At 43.2% G+C, this 17,213-nt stretch overlaps 1 protein-coding gene across 2 annotated transcripts in view; it reads right to left on the bottom strand.

Moving 5' to 3' along the window:
* Window positions 1-5,031: 5,031 nt before the first annotated feature.
* Window positions 5,032-17,213, bottom strand: part of SECISBP2 (SECIS binding protein 2) — a 28,322-nt gene continuing 16,140 nt past the window's right edge. For both annotated transcript variants that reach the window (XM_083464834.1, XM_083464835.1), the window contains 10 exons: window positions 16,407-16,508; window positions 15,448-15,588; window positions 15,172-15,301; window positions 12,777-12,946; window positions 11,918-12,059; window positions 10,107-10,266; window positions 8,423-8,643; window positions 8,071-8,225; window positions 6,963-7,164; window positions 5,032-5,156 (listed from right to left, as the gene is read on the bottom strand). In XM_083464834.1, the coding sequence (XP_083320960.1) occupies window positions 5,092-5,156; window positions 6,963-7,164; window positions 8,071-8,225; window positions 8,423-8,643; window positions 10,107-10,266; window positions 11,918-12,059; window positions 12,777-12,946; window positions 15,172-15,301; window positions 15,448-15,588; window positions 16,407-16,508 (1,488 nt within the window). In that variant the 3' untranslated portion in view covers window positions 5,032-5,091. The remainder of the gene's footprint in view (window positions 5,157-6,962; window positions 7,165-8,070; window positions 8,226-8,422; window positions 8,644-10,106; window positions 10,267-11,917; window positions 12,060-12,776; window positions 12,947-15,171; window positions 15,302-15,447; window positions 15,589-16,406; window positions 16,509-17,213) is intronic.

Genomic DNA, 17,213 nt, shown 5'->3' with positions numbered 1-17,213 from the left:
CCCTTTCACAAGCATCCCCACCCACTCAAACTTCTTCTTACACAGATGTCAAAAGGAGAAACAGGAAAAAAATATACATTGGGCACGGGCATTTTTGCCGAGCATACGATCTGGTTTGGTTCACGACGCTATAAATACATTGACGAATCACTTGGTGAAAGTGAGAAAGGTTTGCTGTTTGATTGCGATTTAATGTTTCATTAGCTGAAATGGGGTCAGCATTTCAACAGAATTGTTACAGGGCAGATGGCAGCTTGTATACTCCCAACGGCGCTGCCTACTTTTGCAGGATAACGCCAGTGATTATCGTTCCTTGTTATGAATGAACGTGCCAAGCCAGCTGGACACACATGCCAAGCCTAGAGCTCTCCCTGAGATGTGGTCTGTGCTCCCCCACATCTAGTTTTAAATTGTGCCTTTTGTTGTACTAGCAATATTCCACATACATTTGTGGTAAACACTTGCAGTTATCCACTTCTCCTGTTAGAAAGCCAAGATCTAACAAAACAAATCAAACCGGGGTGGAAACAATTGCTTTCATGATCAGCGAAAGGCAATGGCCGCGCTGTTGCAGACCAAACAGTAGTATGAGCCAGGTCAAATTCAACAGAGAAAGTTCTTCACATCACACTCCTGTACATATCTAATTGGAAGGAAGTCTCAAGAACTTTCATAGAGCTTACTCCCAGATAAATGGGATAAATTGCAATTTCCGTTAACCAGGCTTTCTGGACATCTTTGCCCACTGCTATTGTGTAACACTACCGCCAACCCTCAAAATAAGTTTCCACTGTTGTTTCAAGTAGTAATAATGTGCTGCTTTCAAGTGTTCCGCCATACACTTGTCACAGTTGGGTCACAGGATCTGAAGCCGGCTGACACATTTTATGGTAGTAGGTTTTGTTAAATGAAGTATCAAGGCTTAGAGTTTTAGGGAATTAAAGCGGGTCCTACAAATAGTTTCATTAGCAAAATATGGTCTGAAGCTCAACATCAAAAAAACGAAGATCATGGCCACTGGTCCCATCACCTCCTGGCAAATAGAAGGGGAAGAAATGGAGGCAGTGAGAGATTTTACTTTCTTGGGCTCCATGATCACTGCAGATGGTGACAGCAGCCACGAAATTAAAAGACGTCTGCTCCTTGCGAGGAAGGCGATGGCAAACCTAGACAGCATCTTAAAAAGCAGAGACGTCACCTTGCCGACAAAGGCCTGTATAGTTAAAGCCATGGTTTTCCCAGTAGTCATGTATGGAAGTGAGAGCTGGACCACAAAGAAGGCTGATTGCCGAAGAATTGATGCTTTTGAATTATGGTGCTGGAGAAGACTCCTGAGAGTCCTATGGACTGCAAGAAGATCAAATGTATCCATTCTTAAGGAAAGCCCTGAGTGCTCACTGGAAGGACAGATAATGAAGCTGAGGCTCCAATACTTTGGCCACCTCATGAGAAGAGAAGACTCCCTGGAAAAGAGCCTGATGTTGGGAAAGATTGAGGGCACAAGGAGAAGGGGCAACAGAGGATGAGATGGTTGGACAGTGTTCTTGAAGCTGCCAGCATGAGTCTGACCAAACTGCGGGAAGCAGTGGAAGACAGAAGTGCCTGGCGTGCTCTGGTCCATGGGGGTCACGAAGAGTCGGACACGACTAAACGACTAAACAACAACAACAAATAGTTAGCCAAATGCCCTTGCTACTGACCCTGCCTAGTATAACCACCAAGTTGTGTAGAGTTGGAAGGGACCGCTAGGATCATTCTAGTCCAGCCCCCTGCAATGCAGGAATCTTTTGTCCAATGTGGGGCTCAAACCCACAGCCCTGAGATTAAGAGCCTCATGCTCTACTGACTGAGCTATCTCACAGCTATCGCACCAACTATCAGTTACCTGGCACTAAGGCATTGCTTGGCAACTGGCCACAGGTATAAGCCAGTCCTGTCCTGTCCTGTTCCCCAGTCCTGTCCTTGAATTGTAACCTTGCAGAATGTGCTTTTTGAACGAACATCAAGTCTCTTGCTTTAAGTCTTACGTAAAAGCCACACTATGAAAAGGGCAAACAGCACCTGCTAAGTTCAGTACAGTAGGGGAAGAAACCCGATGTTACTGAATTACAAGAATGGACAAGAAAAGTGTCCATCTTAAAAAATAAAATAAAAAACACACAAGATACAGCGAAGGCAAAAAAACAGCCTTTTGGTCCCTGCAATAAAAGTCTGGCCACAGTACCAGGAAAGAGCACCTATTACTTAAGCACAAATGTTATGTTGTAAGCCATTTAGCTTTGTTTTACAGTTACCAAATAACCCAAGCTCGCTGAAGACATAGAAAAGTTTGGGAAGGCACAGTACAAAACGGTCAGCGAAGGACAGGAGTCCTCCAAGTCTCTCTGGCTGGAATATGAGCAGCTGAACATTTTTGGGAGGAGAGTGCCAAACTCCTCCACAGCAGTTGGTGCTCCCGGCTGAAATCAAAAGCCCTTTGTCACTGTAGGCGTCCTGATGATAGCCCAAACCAAGCTTCGCCCCATGCCTCTCACCTTCCAGTTCACGTGGGGTCAAAACTGTTGCTGTGCCAAAGTGGAATCTGAGGAACAGTAATTTCTCAGTACTTCTCTCATATTATTGTAAAAGACAATCCAGTTTATGATCAGTCTTCTTAAATGCCATCGCATATCATCACAGTTCTTTTTTTTGTTAACCATTTTCTCCCTGGCATCTTTTTAGGGACTTTGAAGAAATTAGTTTTTAAAGTCTTCCATACTTCCAAATACCACTTATCAGTGTTTAATAAGCAGCTGAATGCTCTACTAGGTGGGATTATATTTGAAATAAGCCTAGTTCTCTCTCTCTCTTTTATTTTTATTTTTTTTGGTAATAGGCTTGTCCATAATAGTTGATCTACACACCAAGTTGCCCTATTATCATTATTATTATTTATTGAATTTATATACCACCCTTTACCTGGAGGTCTCAAGGTACCCCTATGGTACCTGCAACCTCATCAAAGCATGAAACTGGGGGGCGTTGCAAGTTTTGTAAAGAGGCTCTACAACACTCTTGTCAGTAGAGAGAAAGTTAAGATTAAAATGAAAAACCACACCTTATCGGAAAGCAAGCTCATACGTGAGAGCTTTGACCTGCAATTACCATATTTTTCTCTCCATCAGACGCACCTGACCATAAGACGCATCTAGTTTTTAGAGGGGGAAAGCAGGAAAAAAATATTCTGCGCAGAGCATGTAAGCGGCTCTCACTTTTCTTGCTTTAAACCCTTGCGTCCCTCCTCCCACTTCACTGAGAAGCCAGCAGAGCAAGCTGCACAGCTCTCGCTGAAGCCAGCAGAACAAGAGCGATAGGTGCGCAGCACCTCTTCTTCTTCTGGCTTCCCAGCAAATCGGGATGAGGGACGAAAGGGAGCCCTTACAAGGGAGCGCTGAGCAGAGCCTGGCAGCAGCTCTTGCTGGCTTTTCCGGGAGGTGGGTTAAGGGACAGAGGGCAGCCCATCAGTCCCTTCTCCCACCTTGCGGAAAAGCCCCCGAGAGCCGCACACACGCTCTTTACAAAGAGCACGGCTCCAGCAAGACCCCCCCACCTGCATTCGCTCCATAAGACGCACACACATTTCCCCTTACTTTTTAGGAGGAAAAAAGTGTGTCTTATGGAGCAAAAAATACGGCACACAGGGTTATATTGAGAAGTGTGAGCTAGGGGCTGAGGAAGGTGTACACTGGGCAAACAACTTCCTATTGCAGGTGTGTGGGGGGGGGGGAATAAATGGAGAGTGAAGAAAACCTGCTATTTCTCACTCTCCATTTATCCCCACCACCACCTGAACACCCAGTAGGTTTTCCTTGCTTAGCTGGCTCTGGGAGCACCCCTGAGTCCTCCTCCAACGTTCCCAGAGCCTGGCAAGCAAGCATCCACCTCACTGATGGGTTGTTCCAGGGGTCTCTGCCTTTGCCCGATGTTGCAATTCCCTGCGGACCCCCAGAACTGAACCTTCACGTAAGTGGCAGGGCTGCTGAACATCGAAACAGCAACCACTACCGTATTTTCCCGTGTATAACATGCCCCCATGTATAAGATGCCCCCTATTTTGGGGGACTAAAGCCTTTGTGTGTGGGGGGGGGAAATGCCGAAAATCACTCAACTGACTGACAAGATGCTACCAATTGCACGTGCAACATAACCCACCGAGCATCTGCCAGATCGCCGCAAGCAGCCACAAATCACACACACAATTGCCACAGCAGCCGCCACCAATCCAAAGGAGCCACCAGCAGACACCATTCACCCACCCAATCACAGCTTAAAAGCTCCTGCTCGCGACATCAACCAAACACCCGTTCCCCCCTCTACACTATCTGTGTATGAGATGACGGACCCCCCCCCCATTTTTAACATTCTTTGCAGTAAAAAAACATCATCTTATACACTGAAAAGTACGGTATATCCACTGACACAGCAGATGGAGAAAGTACAAAGGTGATGGTCATTGTTTCCTCTCTCCGCCCTCTCCTTCACATGGTCGCAAAGTAAGCTGCTCCCATAGATGATGAGGCAGCATGTTGCCTAAAGCCAAGTTCACTAGTGAGATCTGTCAGATGGACTCCCTGCCTTTACACAGCAGAGGCCGGCATCACGTACTTGGGTCTAAAGGACTTGGCTATGGCTGGAGGGTAATCTAAATAGGTCCGCTTCCATCATTCCACTAGCACAGGCCACCAACTTCAGTGCAGAAGGAATGAAACCACTGCATTCCCCAGCATCAAAGAGCCCGCAAACAACCTCAGAAGACCCTAAGGTACCTTTAAACAACCAAGTCAGCAGTGGCTTTGTAAGGTTTAACAAACCACGTTTCCAGAACGGCGTGTTCCATTGTGATTATTTGCCAGGTACAATCATAAGACAATTTTTTAACATTATAAGCCATATTGTTTGGATAATTAATCATAGATAATTTAGTTATTTACATATCTATATATACATACACTTAATTTTTCTGAATTAAAAAAAAAGTCAAATAAGGCCAAATAAGGTAGTCTGGATTTACTGAGGTTCTTCAAAACCCAAGGTCAACATTTCAGAAGTTGACTATTTTTCCAGCTCCAGTGTGTATGGGTTATACTCCTCTTCAAGCTTCCGCTTCCAGATTTTAACTAGGGGGAAAAAATGTATGAAGGTTAGAGTTACATTTTTTTTCAGACTAACAAATGCAAGGACAGCTATGGGGGTGCAATGCTTTGTTTGCACCACAGCCTTGAGAAAACTGCATCAGGAAATGCTTTCATACACACTTTAAACCTTCGAATTGCTTTATCAGCCAGTGAGATCCCCAAACGCTTGATAATTCAAGGACTCAAGGATTAGCCTCCTTACGCAGGAAACAAGATAATCTAGGCAGCGGAACTGGGCCATGTTTCAAGAAGGGGAAGGACAGAGGCTCCATGTGATAAGAGCTTTGCTTAATTTGTTGTCAACTGTCAGTTATCTATTTTGTATTGCTTTTTGTTACGCTCTTCTATGAAAGCATAAGCTAGAGAGCTCTGTCAAACGAACTTTTATAATTCCCAGTCGAATCTATCGTTTGAAGCAAAGTTTATCAGCTGAAATTAGAAAAGAGCACGCAGCTAACACTGGAAGCTGTAGAGGGCAGCAAAGCGAGATGAACAGCCCCATATGTTCCATGACACAAGAGAAAGGAACAGCTCGCTTTCACTCTCTCTCCGAGACACAGACAAGCAACAGTCAGACTGGCAGGGCTCCATCTGAAAACAATCACACGGTAGCTCAGTGGCTCAGCACTCTGAGCCCCAGAACTCCGGAAAGATCAGTGAAGGATTTATCCTGTTGTAGAGGAAGTGTGATGCTCTCACAAAGTGATGTTTGGCACCCGCAAAATAAACTTGGTGGTTGCCATCGCATCAATATTTCCCATGACTGGTCAAATGCAGCAAAACGATAAAATAAAAATATTTCGACCCGTATGAAGAAAAAGGGAAGGGTCTGTAAACCTGAAGAATCACTGACAGCAGGTGCAAAGAAATCATGTTCTCAGCTGGAGGTAGCTTGGAACTGAGGTAGATTTCTGCAGGGGGATCCTACAATGTTGATTAAGTTTGGTACCCAAAGATGATGGATGGGCAAGAAGGTTGGCAGGCCTGAGAGTGTTTACCGTAATGCCAGCCTTCATTACAACAACTGAGATGGACAAAGCAACACTTGTTTTGCTTGTCAGGTTTGGTTTCCCCAGACAGGCCAATACGATTTTCTATTTCCCTCTCACACACACTCCTTTGCATATGGGTATCATAGAGCTCCCTGCACACTGTGCTAGTCACCCAAGAGGCCTTGCTACAGCAATTTCATAGCCAGAAGAGACTGGTTGGGGGCAGTCACTCATATTTATGTGGCCAAAGTCACTGAACTTGGCAGCCCAAAAGGTAACACACATGGACGTGAGATTGCTCCTTTTTTTCGAAGTGAGCAAAGTTAGCACCAGCATATCTGACAAATCAAGAAAGACCAGAAATTAAAGAGTTGTGCCAGACCATTCATGTTCCAAACCAGGGGTAGGCAACCTAAGGCCTGGGGGCTAGATGCGGCCCAGTTGCCTTCTCTCTCCGGCCCGTGGACAGTCCAGGAATCAGCGTGTTTTTACGTGAATAGATCGTGTCCTTTTATTGAAAAAGCACCTCTGGGTTATTTGTGGGGCCTGCCTGGTGTTTTTACATGAGTAGAATGTGTGCTTTTATTTAAAATGCATCTCTGCGTTATTTGTGGGGCATAGGAATTTATTCATCACACCCTCCCCCAAATATAGTCCGGCCCACCACATGGTCTGAGGGACAGTGGACCGGCCTACGGCTGAAAAAGGTTGCTAACCCTGTTCCAAACAGTCAAGATGGCCGATTAATACCAGAGAGAAGACTGCCCACATTAAATCACGCACACACACAACTCACTGTAATTTGGGACATCCTCATCAGACTCTGGAAGGGGAACTTCACCAGCATCTAGTGGACTGGGCTCTCTACAAAGGGTTTTCAAGTTTGCAGAGTCACTTTCCTTCTCTTCTTCAGCTGACTCTTTCTGCAATGCCGCAATCATTTCCTTATAGGCCAGCCTCGCTTCCATTGTCAGCTCCACCATTTTGTGAAAATAGTCCTAGGGGTATAAAGGCAGCGAGAAACTAAGATCGGATTTTGGGTTAGTGCTTCGCCAAGCTTACAGCATTTTCTCCACAAACCCAAGAAGATAACGTGCTCCACAATTTTATTTCACACGAATGTTTAAAGAGAAAAAGATTAAAGATTCCAAAATTGTTGTTCAGTGGTCCCAGCAGCAGAACGTTGTTGAGGATTTATTTGTCGATTTCCCCCTAAGCTCTGTTTGTTCAGGTAACTGCGCTCAAACTTGCGGAGGGTGATGGGAAGGGCACTAGCATTAAAGTAAATAGAATAGCTCAACAGGGCTAAGGTGATTTAAGGACACAGTACTCCCAGACAATTAAGGATGGTTAATATTTTAAAACATTTCAGCATTAGCTGCCAAAGAGTTTAAAAGCTTCTACAGTGGTACCTTGGTTCTCAAACGCCTTGGTACTCAAACAACTCAGAACCCAAACACTGCAAACCCAGAAGTGTTCCGGTTTGCGAACTTTTTTCGGAAGCCAAACGTGCTCTGTTTTGAGTGCCACACTTCTGTTTTGAGTGTTACGCTGAGGTCTGTCTGTTTTTGCTATTTATTTTGTGTTTTTGTGGGTCTTTTTGTTTTGTTTTTGTGACTGTGTGTTCAGCTACTGATTGATTGTATGACTGTAGTACACTGTTCGTTTCATGGATCAATGGTCTTGTTAGATAGTAAAATGCATGTTAAATTGCTGTTTTAGGGGTTGTTTTTAAAAGTCTGGAACGGATTAATCTGTTTTGCATTACTTTCTATGGGAAAGCGCGCCTTGGTTTTGGAATGGACTTCCGGAATGGATTAAGTTTGAGAACCAAGGTACCACTGCATTGAAACTGAAATGCATAATGCAGAACAGGGCACAACGGCAGCTTTCGCACAACTCACCTGAGCGCCATCGTAACTGAAAATCCCCACCACACTGACTGGCACGGCTTTGTTCACGCAACGCCCGAGAGCTTTGCGATTGAGAGCAAACACAAATGGGATGTTCTGTTCACAAGCGGAGTCAATGATGAGATGCAGAGTCTCATCCAACCCACCTGGGGTAAAACAAATAAGAGGATTAAAAGCATCAGAACAGGTCAATTTCATTAGCATTGCTGGCAAAAGGGCTTCATTCACCCAGATACATCTTAAGAGAAAACCAGCACTGCTTGTTCTTTCAGCTACACCCCTCCACCGGAAATCTGATCAGCATTTGCTTCAGTTCGTGATACTTTTAAATAGAAAGGCTCACCCTTTGACTGGATTCTTTCACAGTTGGGGGAAATGATGACACATTTCAACTTTTTCAGCTTCAAGTGTTTCAGCACTTCTCTGAGCCCCATAACAAGCCGGCGCTTCGTCTTAGCCTTGACTGGGTCCTTCTGATAAAGGCGGTCTTGGAAGCGCACCAATTCTTTCAGGAGATCTGTTACGCAGCTGTCAACCTCTTTGCTGAGTACTTGGGTGCAGTAACTAAAGAAAGAACCAATTGTTTCAGTATTATGGCAAGTGCCTGATTCTCCCCACCTTCCTTTCTTTCTCATCCACTCTATCCAAAGACACACACACACACAAAATTAGCAAACTATATCCAGAAGTAATTAGCATGTTTGTGTCAGTAAGCCTTTCAATCGATGTCAGCAACTGGGCTCAATAACTGGTTCTGTCCCAACTGGACTAGGCGACTGGAGCACTTTCAGAGACCTCCCAATCCTGGAAAGCAGGTCCCAAGGCACTGGACCCACAACTGTGTATTGTGAGCACCAGACTCATGCAGACTATAAATAACACGGAAGCTAGCTGTGAAGCATAACTCCTTTTATTTCTAATAGCTACTACAAACTAAAGAACTACTGGCTTGCATGAATGTTACAGCTCCCACTCAGCCATCTAGTCACTACATAGATAAGAGACTCTCCACACACACAGTCAGGCAGGAGCGGAAGAGTAGAAGAGCAGTTTCCACTCCCTCCTTTCTCAAAACATCAGATCAGGAGATTCTGTCAATGGGAGGGGTTAAAATATCAACAGTTTGATATTTGAAGGTCGAGAAATCCATGTCTGACTAAGGGTCAAAAGCCTTCATGTAAACACATTAGGACATGGGTCAGCAAACCACAGTGGTACCTCGCAGGACGAATGCCTCGCAAGACGAAAAACGCGCAAGACGAAAGAGTTTTCCGTTTTTTGAGTCGTTCCGCAAGACGAATTTCCCTATGGGCTTGCTTCGCAAGACGAAACGTCTTGCGAGTTCTTGCGAGTTTGTTTCCTTTTTCTTAAAGCCGCTAAGCCGTTAATAGCCGCTAAGCCGCTAATAGCCGCTAAGCCGCTAATAGCCGTGCTTCGCAAGACGAAAAAACCGCAAGACGAAGAGACTTGCGGAACGGATTAATTTCGTCTTGCGAGGCACCACTGTAAGGCCCAGGGGCCAGATTAGGCCCAACTGCCTTCTGGATCCGGCCCGCGGACAGTCTGGGAATCACCGCATGGAATGCCAGCGTGCGCGTTCTTTCCCTCTCCCTCACACGGCGGCGGCAGCACCTCCTCCTGGCTTCTCCCTGCCCTGCCTAGAGGAGGAAGGAGGCTGGGCTTTGTTGGTGCCAGCAGCAGCAGCGCTCGAGCAGCCGCCATTTTAAGCAGCCCCTCTTGGGAGCCCTTTCGCACGCCACTCATCTTACCTCTGCCATAGCCAGCTTCTGCTGCTCGCAGGACACAGGTAAGCAGCCACCGGGGCTCGTGGTGCTCTTGCATCATTCTTTCCCCCCAAATATAGTCCAGCCCCCCACAAGGTCTGAGGGACAGCGGACCGGCCCCCTGCTGGAAAAGTTTGCCGACCCCTGCATTAGGGTTTTACATTCAAACTGAGAGGCACCCCACTAAGCTCAACAACAAAAATGCATGGAAAGGATTGGCATGACCGACACCAGAATACTTACTCTCTAAACCTTCGGCTGTGGATTTTGGGAAGGTTGGAATTCAGCTGTGTTGGGACAGGGGAATTATTCGTGGATCCACTCAACGCTGTACATTCCAGTGACACGTCTGAACTATCTTGGGCTGCAATTGCAGGATCTGTAAGGCCTTCATCTGCGCTTTCTGAACCCAAAGGAAAGTCAAATACAAAAGGGATTATTTTGGTTGAAGAGGAACTTCAGATCGCTATTAGAAACCTTAGGAGCTTGTTTCAGTTTCAGCCCAGGGTCAAGATGAAAATGGCATGAAATAAATGTGCTTAAAAAAAAAGAAAAAGAAGCCCTGAACATATATGAAGGGATAACTGCAAAAAAGACAGACAAGGCCCTGGCCTAGGACAGTTAGGCTGTTTTTACAGATATCCATTTACAGTTTAAGCAACTTTTAGATTTAGGGGGAAACAACAGCTAGACCACAAAAGAGCATGGCCTGCCTTCCATATTTACGATTTGCAGTTTAAAGTAGGCAGAATGTCAGTTTTAACAGTAAAAAATTCTAATAACTACACAAATTATTCAATGCTACTAGAGAGCTACTCCAATGATAAATAGGGTCACAAGCACTGTTTTGACCACAGGGCTTAAAAATGCATATTAAAAACATACAAGCAAATCATTACACAATGTAGAGCAATACATGAAATAAAGGGATTGAAGCCAATTGCGCAGAGAACTGTCTCGACAGCTATTTCTGCCAACGGCAGGCAAAATCTCCCATAGGATGTTGGAGCAAATAAACTGAACAAGGCAAAACAAAGGAAGAGATGTCAGCCTGTGACTTGGCAGACCTTTCCATTTCAAACTTCCACTTCTTCTGAAAAGGCATTTGTTCAGGAGGAAATTCAATCCCAGGCCCAAACAAGAATACTCAGTTAATCTTTTGGAGGTTTAAGGAATAAAACGGGTAGAGAAGAATCCCAGGTTTGGTCTTGGTTACAGTTTGTAGTTAGTGGGAAAGCTTTGCCATGAATCTGAGGTTCAGACAACATGCTAAGCCAAACCTAGGCTCAGTACAGCAGTAAAAAGGACAGGAGAAGAGAACAGTGGGTGTGATCTCCTCTGCAGGAGTTCATGTAGTCTCACTAAATCATTGTTTGAATTACCATGTATTGCAACCAGCTCATTTTCACCTTTATTTTACATTACTGTGGCAGCTGCATCTCAGAAAACACTATCGCAACAGCTATCCGGCAATATGGGGTGTTGAATTTTTCAGCTTTCAAATTCCAAAAATGAGGGATGCTAAAAAGTTGTAACATGACTTGGGAATTCAAAAGATATAAAATTAATATAATGTAGCTTTGCTAAATTATATACACATGAGAAACGTTAACGGCTACATCAGAGGCCAAGAAGTAAGTTGGCAGCTGATGTCCAAGAAGTAATCAAAACAATACTTGATTAAACTAGTTGATTAAATTTATTATTAAAGGATGTCATTACTTTCTAATATCGTCTTATAATTAGAAGATAATGTTGTAGGCTTAGTAGGGTATGTTTTATGTGGAGAAACTATTTTTTTTATAGCATTACCTGACATTTTCGTAAGATAAAATTCTTTGGTTTTCTGAGAGCAGTTTATGCACTTTTTAATCACAGATTTACCAAACTAAATGTTGTCCGGTCACAAAAACAATAGCAGATTTGAATTCCTCACACCCAAAAACCAATTTTAAAGAATGCTCGCTGAAGAAATTTGCAAAAGCAGCATTTCCCTGCTTAGACACCCCCTGGACAGAAATGAAAACGAGCCGCACCCCTGATTCAAGGGGTACCTGGTTTGGTGTCCTCAGAAAATGTCTGATTCTCAGTCATCTCAGAAGCTGCACCCTGCTGGACAGCATCACTCTCATTTGGTATCGCCGTCAGTTCCAAAAGGTGCTGCTGTTTCCGCTGTTCTCTCTCTTTCAAAATAATCTGAAAAGGAAACACTTCATTGCAATATAGTTTCCAGACAAGTTCTTTATTTCTGAAATACTTTTTTGGCACAATATATGTACTTTACAGCCTTTAATGTTTACTTTTCCGTGGGAGGTGGGAAAAGGCTTGATTTAATTTTAAGAGTTTGGCAATTTTTAGTTATCATTCAATTTGCTTATCTGCGGCAACTGCTTTACACCACTGATAAAGCAGGCAAGTTGCTAACTGCAGCTCCACTTATAGCCATTCAGGGAGCGACCTCTTTCAAAAATTAAATTGATGGGAACACTCTTAAAATATTCTCCTTTTAAAATTTTGTTCTAGTTCATATAAGCAATACATGACGGTTCTACTGGCAGGCTGAAAGGTGGGTCACATGAGAGTGCTAGTGTAGAAAACATTAATATAATCACTGCAAGCTATCCTTTCAAATCACCTTTGGGCTGTTCTAGTCTTATAAGGAATGGATTAACCCCAAATTAGATCTGCTCACTTTCCTCCCACCTCTGGGATTAGATAAGATTACATAGTTTAATTAGTCCTCTCCCACAGCAACAATCTGAAAGTACTTCACACTTTTTCCAATTATTATTTTTTAATAAAAAAGACAAAGTTATAGCCAGGCACAAACCAAAGTAAGAAATACCGGTCTGGCTGAATTCTAAAAGGCAACAGCTACACTAAACTTTGATAAAGGATTATTGCTTGTTGTACCTTTTTGAGCGACGTTGGCTTCTTCGCTTTAGGGACTTCTCTCTGCTTTCCCTTCTTAACGAGGGGTGCACTCGAGTCCAACGGGTTATGTGGGGTCTTCCCTTGGTTTAATTGCTGACTTTTTGTTACCGTCACGGGTTCCTTGGAATGCAATGGTACTGCGCTACCGACTAAAACAAAAGCAAACCTGCTATCAGGTGACAATGGCCAAGTCTGAAATCCATACTTAACAGGAAGCACAATCAGTATCAATTGGGACTCTTCTGAGCAAATATGTTTAGGATTGGAGCATAACTCGGTTTTAGCACTCAGCTCAGCACACAAGCAATACAGACACCCAGGTATACATATAAAGAATGCATTCCTTTCCTGATTCAGCACATTACAAAGTGTGCTTAGCTTCGTCAGTGTGGCTTTCAATTGCAGCAGGTCTGTACCGTGAATGCTGCATTTTTGTAAAATACAGTGGCACCTCGGGTTACATATGCTTCAGGTTACATATGCTTCAGGTTACAGACGCCGCTAACCCAGAAACAGTGCTTCAGGTTAAGAACTTTGCTTCAGGATGAGAACAGAAATCGTGCTCTGGCGGCGCGGCAGCAGCAGAAGGCCCCATTAGCTAAAGTGGTGCTTCAGGTTAAAAACAGCTTCAGGTTAAGTACAGACCTCCGGAATGAATTAAGTACTTAACCCGACGTACCACTGTACCTCATTACTTAAATCTACTATAATCTTTAAATAAAGATTCTTATTTATGTATCTGCAAAAATACAGTAAAGGTAAAGGGACCCCTGACCATTAGGTCCAGTCAAGGACGACTCGGGGGTTGCAGCGCTCATCTCGCTTTATTGGCCGAGGAAGCCAGCGTACAGCTTCCGGGTCATGTGGCCAGCATGACTAAGCCACTTCTGGCGAACCAGAGCAGCGTACGAAAACGGAAAATACAATATGGCAAATACTCCGGAAAGGTCAGTGGCAGATCATCTATTTTGCATGCAAAAGGTCTCAAATAGGGCAGCAAATGTCTGAAACTCTGGAGAATCGCGGTCAGTCAGTGTCAGCTAGCTAGAGCAATTGTCTGAGTCAGGATAACACAGCTTTTGATGTTACTGAAAGTATTCAATAGTAAACAGTCTGGTTTAGAATTCTTTCTGGACAAATGCTACTAAATTCTCTACGAATTTCTTTCACCCATGTGTTGCTCTCCTTCCAGAATGGGCTTAAGCCCAATCCTTGATATCACTTATTGCAAGCAAAGCAGTTTTGTAGTTGCATTGCATGGACGTAATACTTAAGAGGAATCATTAAACATTAGCACTTTATCTCAGTGGAGACATCTGCTGCATTTATTCTTTCCCAAAGTGCACTTCAGATCTGTGAACAAAGTCTGACATGATTTATTGTGGACAACTTGCATGGTACATTAGAAGTGGTTACACAAACCCTTTGCTATCCTCCACATGGATGCATGCCATCTTTTGACAATTTCTATACTGATAGCAATCTAATTCTGTGAATACTGAAAAATCCATAACACTTTAAGCACTATTTCCCCACCACTTTTGGAAAGCAACGGTAAAGAATTTCCATCACCATAACTTTATGTGCTATTATACAGACTGTGATTAGCAATGGGAGCTTCTGCAGTATACAGTGGTACCTCAGGTTACATACGCTTCAGGTTACATACACTTCAGGTTACAGACTCTGCTAACCCAGAAATAGTGCTTCAGGTTAAGAACTTTGCTTCAGGATGAGAACAGAAATTGTGCTCTGGCGTGTGGCGGCAGCAGGAGGCCCCATTACCTAAAGTGGTGCTTCAGGTTAAGAACAGTTTCAGGTTAAGAACGGACCTCCGGAATGAATTAAGTACTTAACCTGAGGTACCACTGTACTTTGTATTGTAGTTCGACTTTCTTAGATGCCGGATGAGTAAAACCTTCCTTCAAAAGATAGGCTATTACTTTGAAATGTGGACTTGGACTCCAGACTAAGGGTTTCAAAGTATAGCATGTAAAATCTGACAGTTACCTATTTATAGCCAATCATTTTGAAAAGACTCTCTCCCAGCTATTGAATTACAAAAAACAACAACCTGTAGAAACTGACTATCCTTAATTTTCATAAATAAAAACCACCACCTGAGAAAAAGCAGAAGAGAAATAGTTACACTTCCACTAATCTCTCCTAGACATCAGTGTGTTCAGGAAATTGCAGTTCATCTTTTTCATTTTACTTCACAAAGCTGGCTTCTCTTTCATTCTGCCAGAACTTTTCCACTGTAGTGAATTCTTGCAATGTTTAAGCCTACCTCAGGAGATAGCCATTAAAAAAAGAAAGAAAAAAAGTACTCTGAAAAAGCATCATGCAATGAAAGCACTCTCAAAACTTCTACCTGAAAGCACCACAGGCTTGGACGGTTTTGATTTTTCCGAATATTGTTTTTGTTCCAAAGCAGCCAGCATCCCTCCCAAATCGAGCCGCACAGGATCCTGACTCTTCTTTCCACTGCTCTTGGGCGGTTGCTGCAGGAGAAGAAAGGGAAACACGTTTCTTCCCCCTTGGTCTTGCATTTTATCTAGTGAGTAAAATTTATGTGCACATGATTCACTCATAAATATTACTTTTGTTTTGAAGCAAGCCAACGTTATCGTGGAAAGAACAATTTTACCTGCATTTTCCTTTTTTCTGTTGGAGTGGGAGGCACTTGCTTGTGAGCTTTTCTTGCCAATGACGTGTCTGAATTGAGAGCTACCAATTCATTTTGAGGAGAACCAACGAGAGACTCAAACCCAAATTCCCTTGTTCTTCCCTTTGAAGTACAGAAATACAAGACAAATGTGTACATAAAATATTAAGAAATAAAGGGAAATCAGTACGCTAGGTTGTAAGAAAGTATATTAAATGTACGGTAATAATTATAAGTACATTCAAAATCACAAATGTCAACTATATCGGGAAATGATGGGAAGTCTATATATTTATTTTACTTCAGTTTGTTGTTGTTTTATTTTATTTTATGTACCATTATATGATTTTAGCTTAGCTGATATCTAAGTGGAATTTGAAGGTCAAATTAACATTCTAAGTTAAACTAATTTAAGTATATATATATAGAGAGAGTATGTATGTGTATGTGTGCAGTTAAATCTGTAATGACATTAATGAATTTCAATAAAGAATTTTTTCATTAAAAAAAAAATACAAGACAAATGCTATGAACGAACAAAGAGATGTGCGCAAGCTACACTCAGATAAATATCTCAAGGGGAAGATTTTTTGAGTTTCTTTGCTGCACAGACCCACCACTTTGACAGTAGCCAGGTTCTACAGCAGAAAACAAGCTCTAGCAGTAAGGACTTCACATTTCAAATCACAGTGTGCTATAGAATAGCTGCAGCATCACAAACAAAATCTAAAGAAGTTGCAACATTAGAATGTGAGAACTTGTTTTGCCACCCTCACATTTCGCGCCCCCTTGTGAGTCACACTAGGCTTTTTGGCCATGCCATAATCTAAAATTTGATAGAGTTGCTGAGTCCTGAAATGGCTGAAGAGTAAGGATTGCCAATAAGGGAAAACAAATGGGGAAGGTTAACTAGAAGACCAAGGTAACTGAAGGTGCCTTACGTCAATGTGCTCCTTGGTAAGTGGCGTTGAACAAAACTGCTTTTGAGTGGGCCTGTATTTTTTGTCAGTAGCAGCTGCTAGGTTTGGAAATTCTTCAACGTCCTGAGGAAATGGAAATAAAGTGTTAACTTAGGCAACATTACACACACAATTTAGATTAAAAGTGGCCTTCCCCACTTCAGCACCCGGCATAGCTGTCAACTTTTCCCTTTTCTTGCAAGGAATCCTATTCGGAATAAGGGAATTTCCCTTAAAAAAAGGGAAACGTTGACAGCTGTGGCACCCCAGACTATTTGATGTGCTAGCATTGCTATGCATCCTTCATATTCTAGATCAGTGATGGCGAAACTTTTAGAGACCCGAGTGCCCAAACTGTAACCCAAAACCCACTTATTTATCGCAAGGTGCCAACACGGCAATTTAACCTGAACACCGAGGTTTTAGTTTAGAAACAACAACTCGCACATTAACATCTTTTGTCTTAAAAGAAAAACACAATGACAGAGCTTTCAATGATACAAACATTTTTTTTACTGAAAGGTAAAAGTTTGTATTTGGCATAGTAAAGGTAAAGGCTAAAGGGACTCCTGACCATTAGGTCCAGTCGTGACCGACTCTGGGGTTGCGGCGCTCATCTCGCTTTATTGGCAGAGGGAGCCGGCGTACTGCTTCCGGGTCATGTGGCCAGCATGACCAAGCTGCTTCTGGTGAACCAGAGCAGCACACGGAAACGCCGTTTACCTTCCCACCAGAGCGGTACCTATTTATCTACTTGCACTTTGACATGCTTTCAAGCTGCTAGGTTGG

The sequence above is a fragment of the Podarcis liolepis genome (genome assembly GCF_965112155.1).
Source record: "Podarcis liolepis genome assembly, chromosome: 11".
NCBI lineage: Eukaryota > Metazoa > Chordata > Lepidosauria > Squamata > Lacertidae > Podarcis > Podarcis liolepis.
This window is presented reverse-complemented; position numbering and strand designations above follow the sequence as displayed.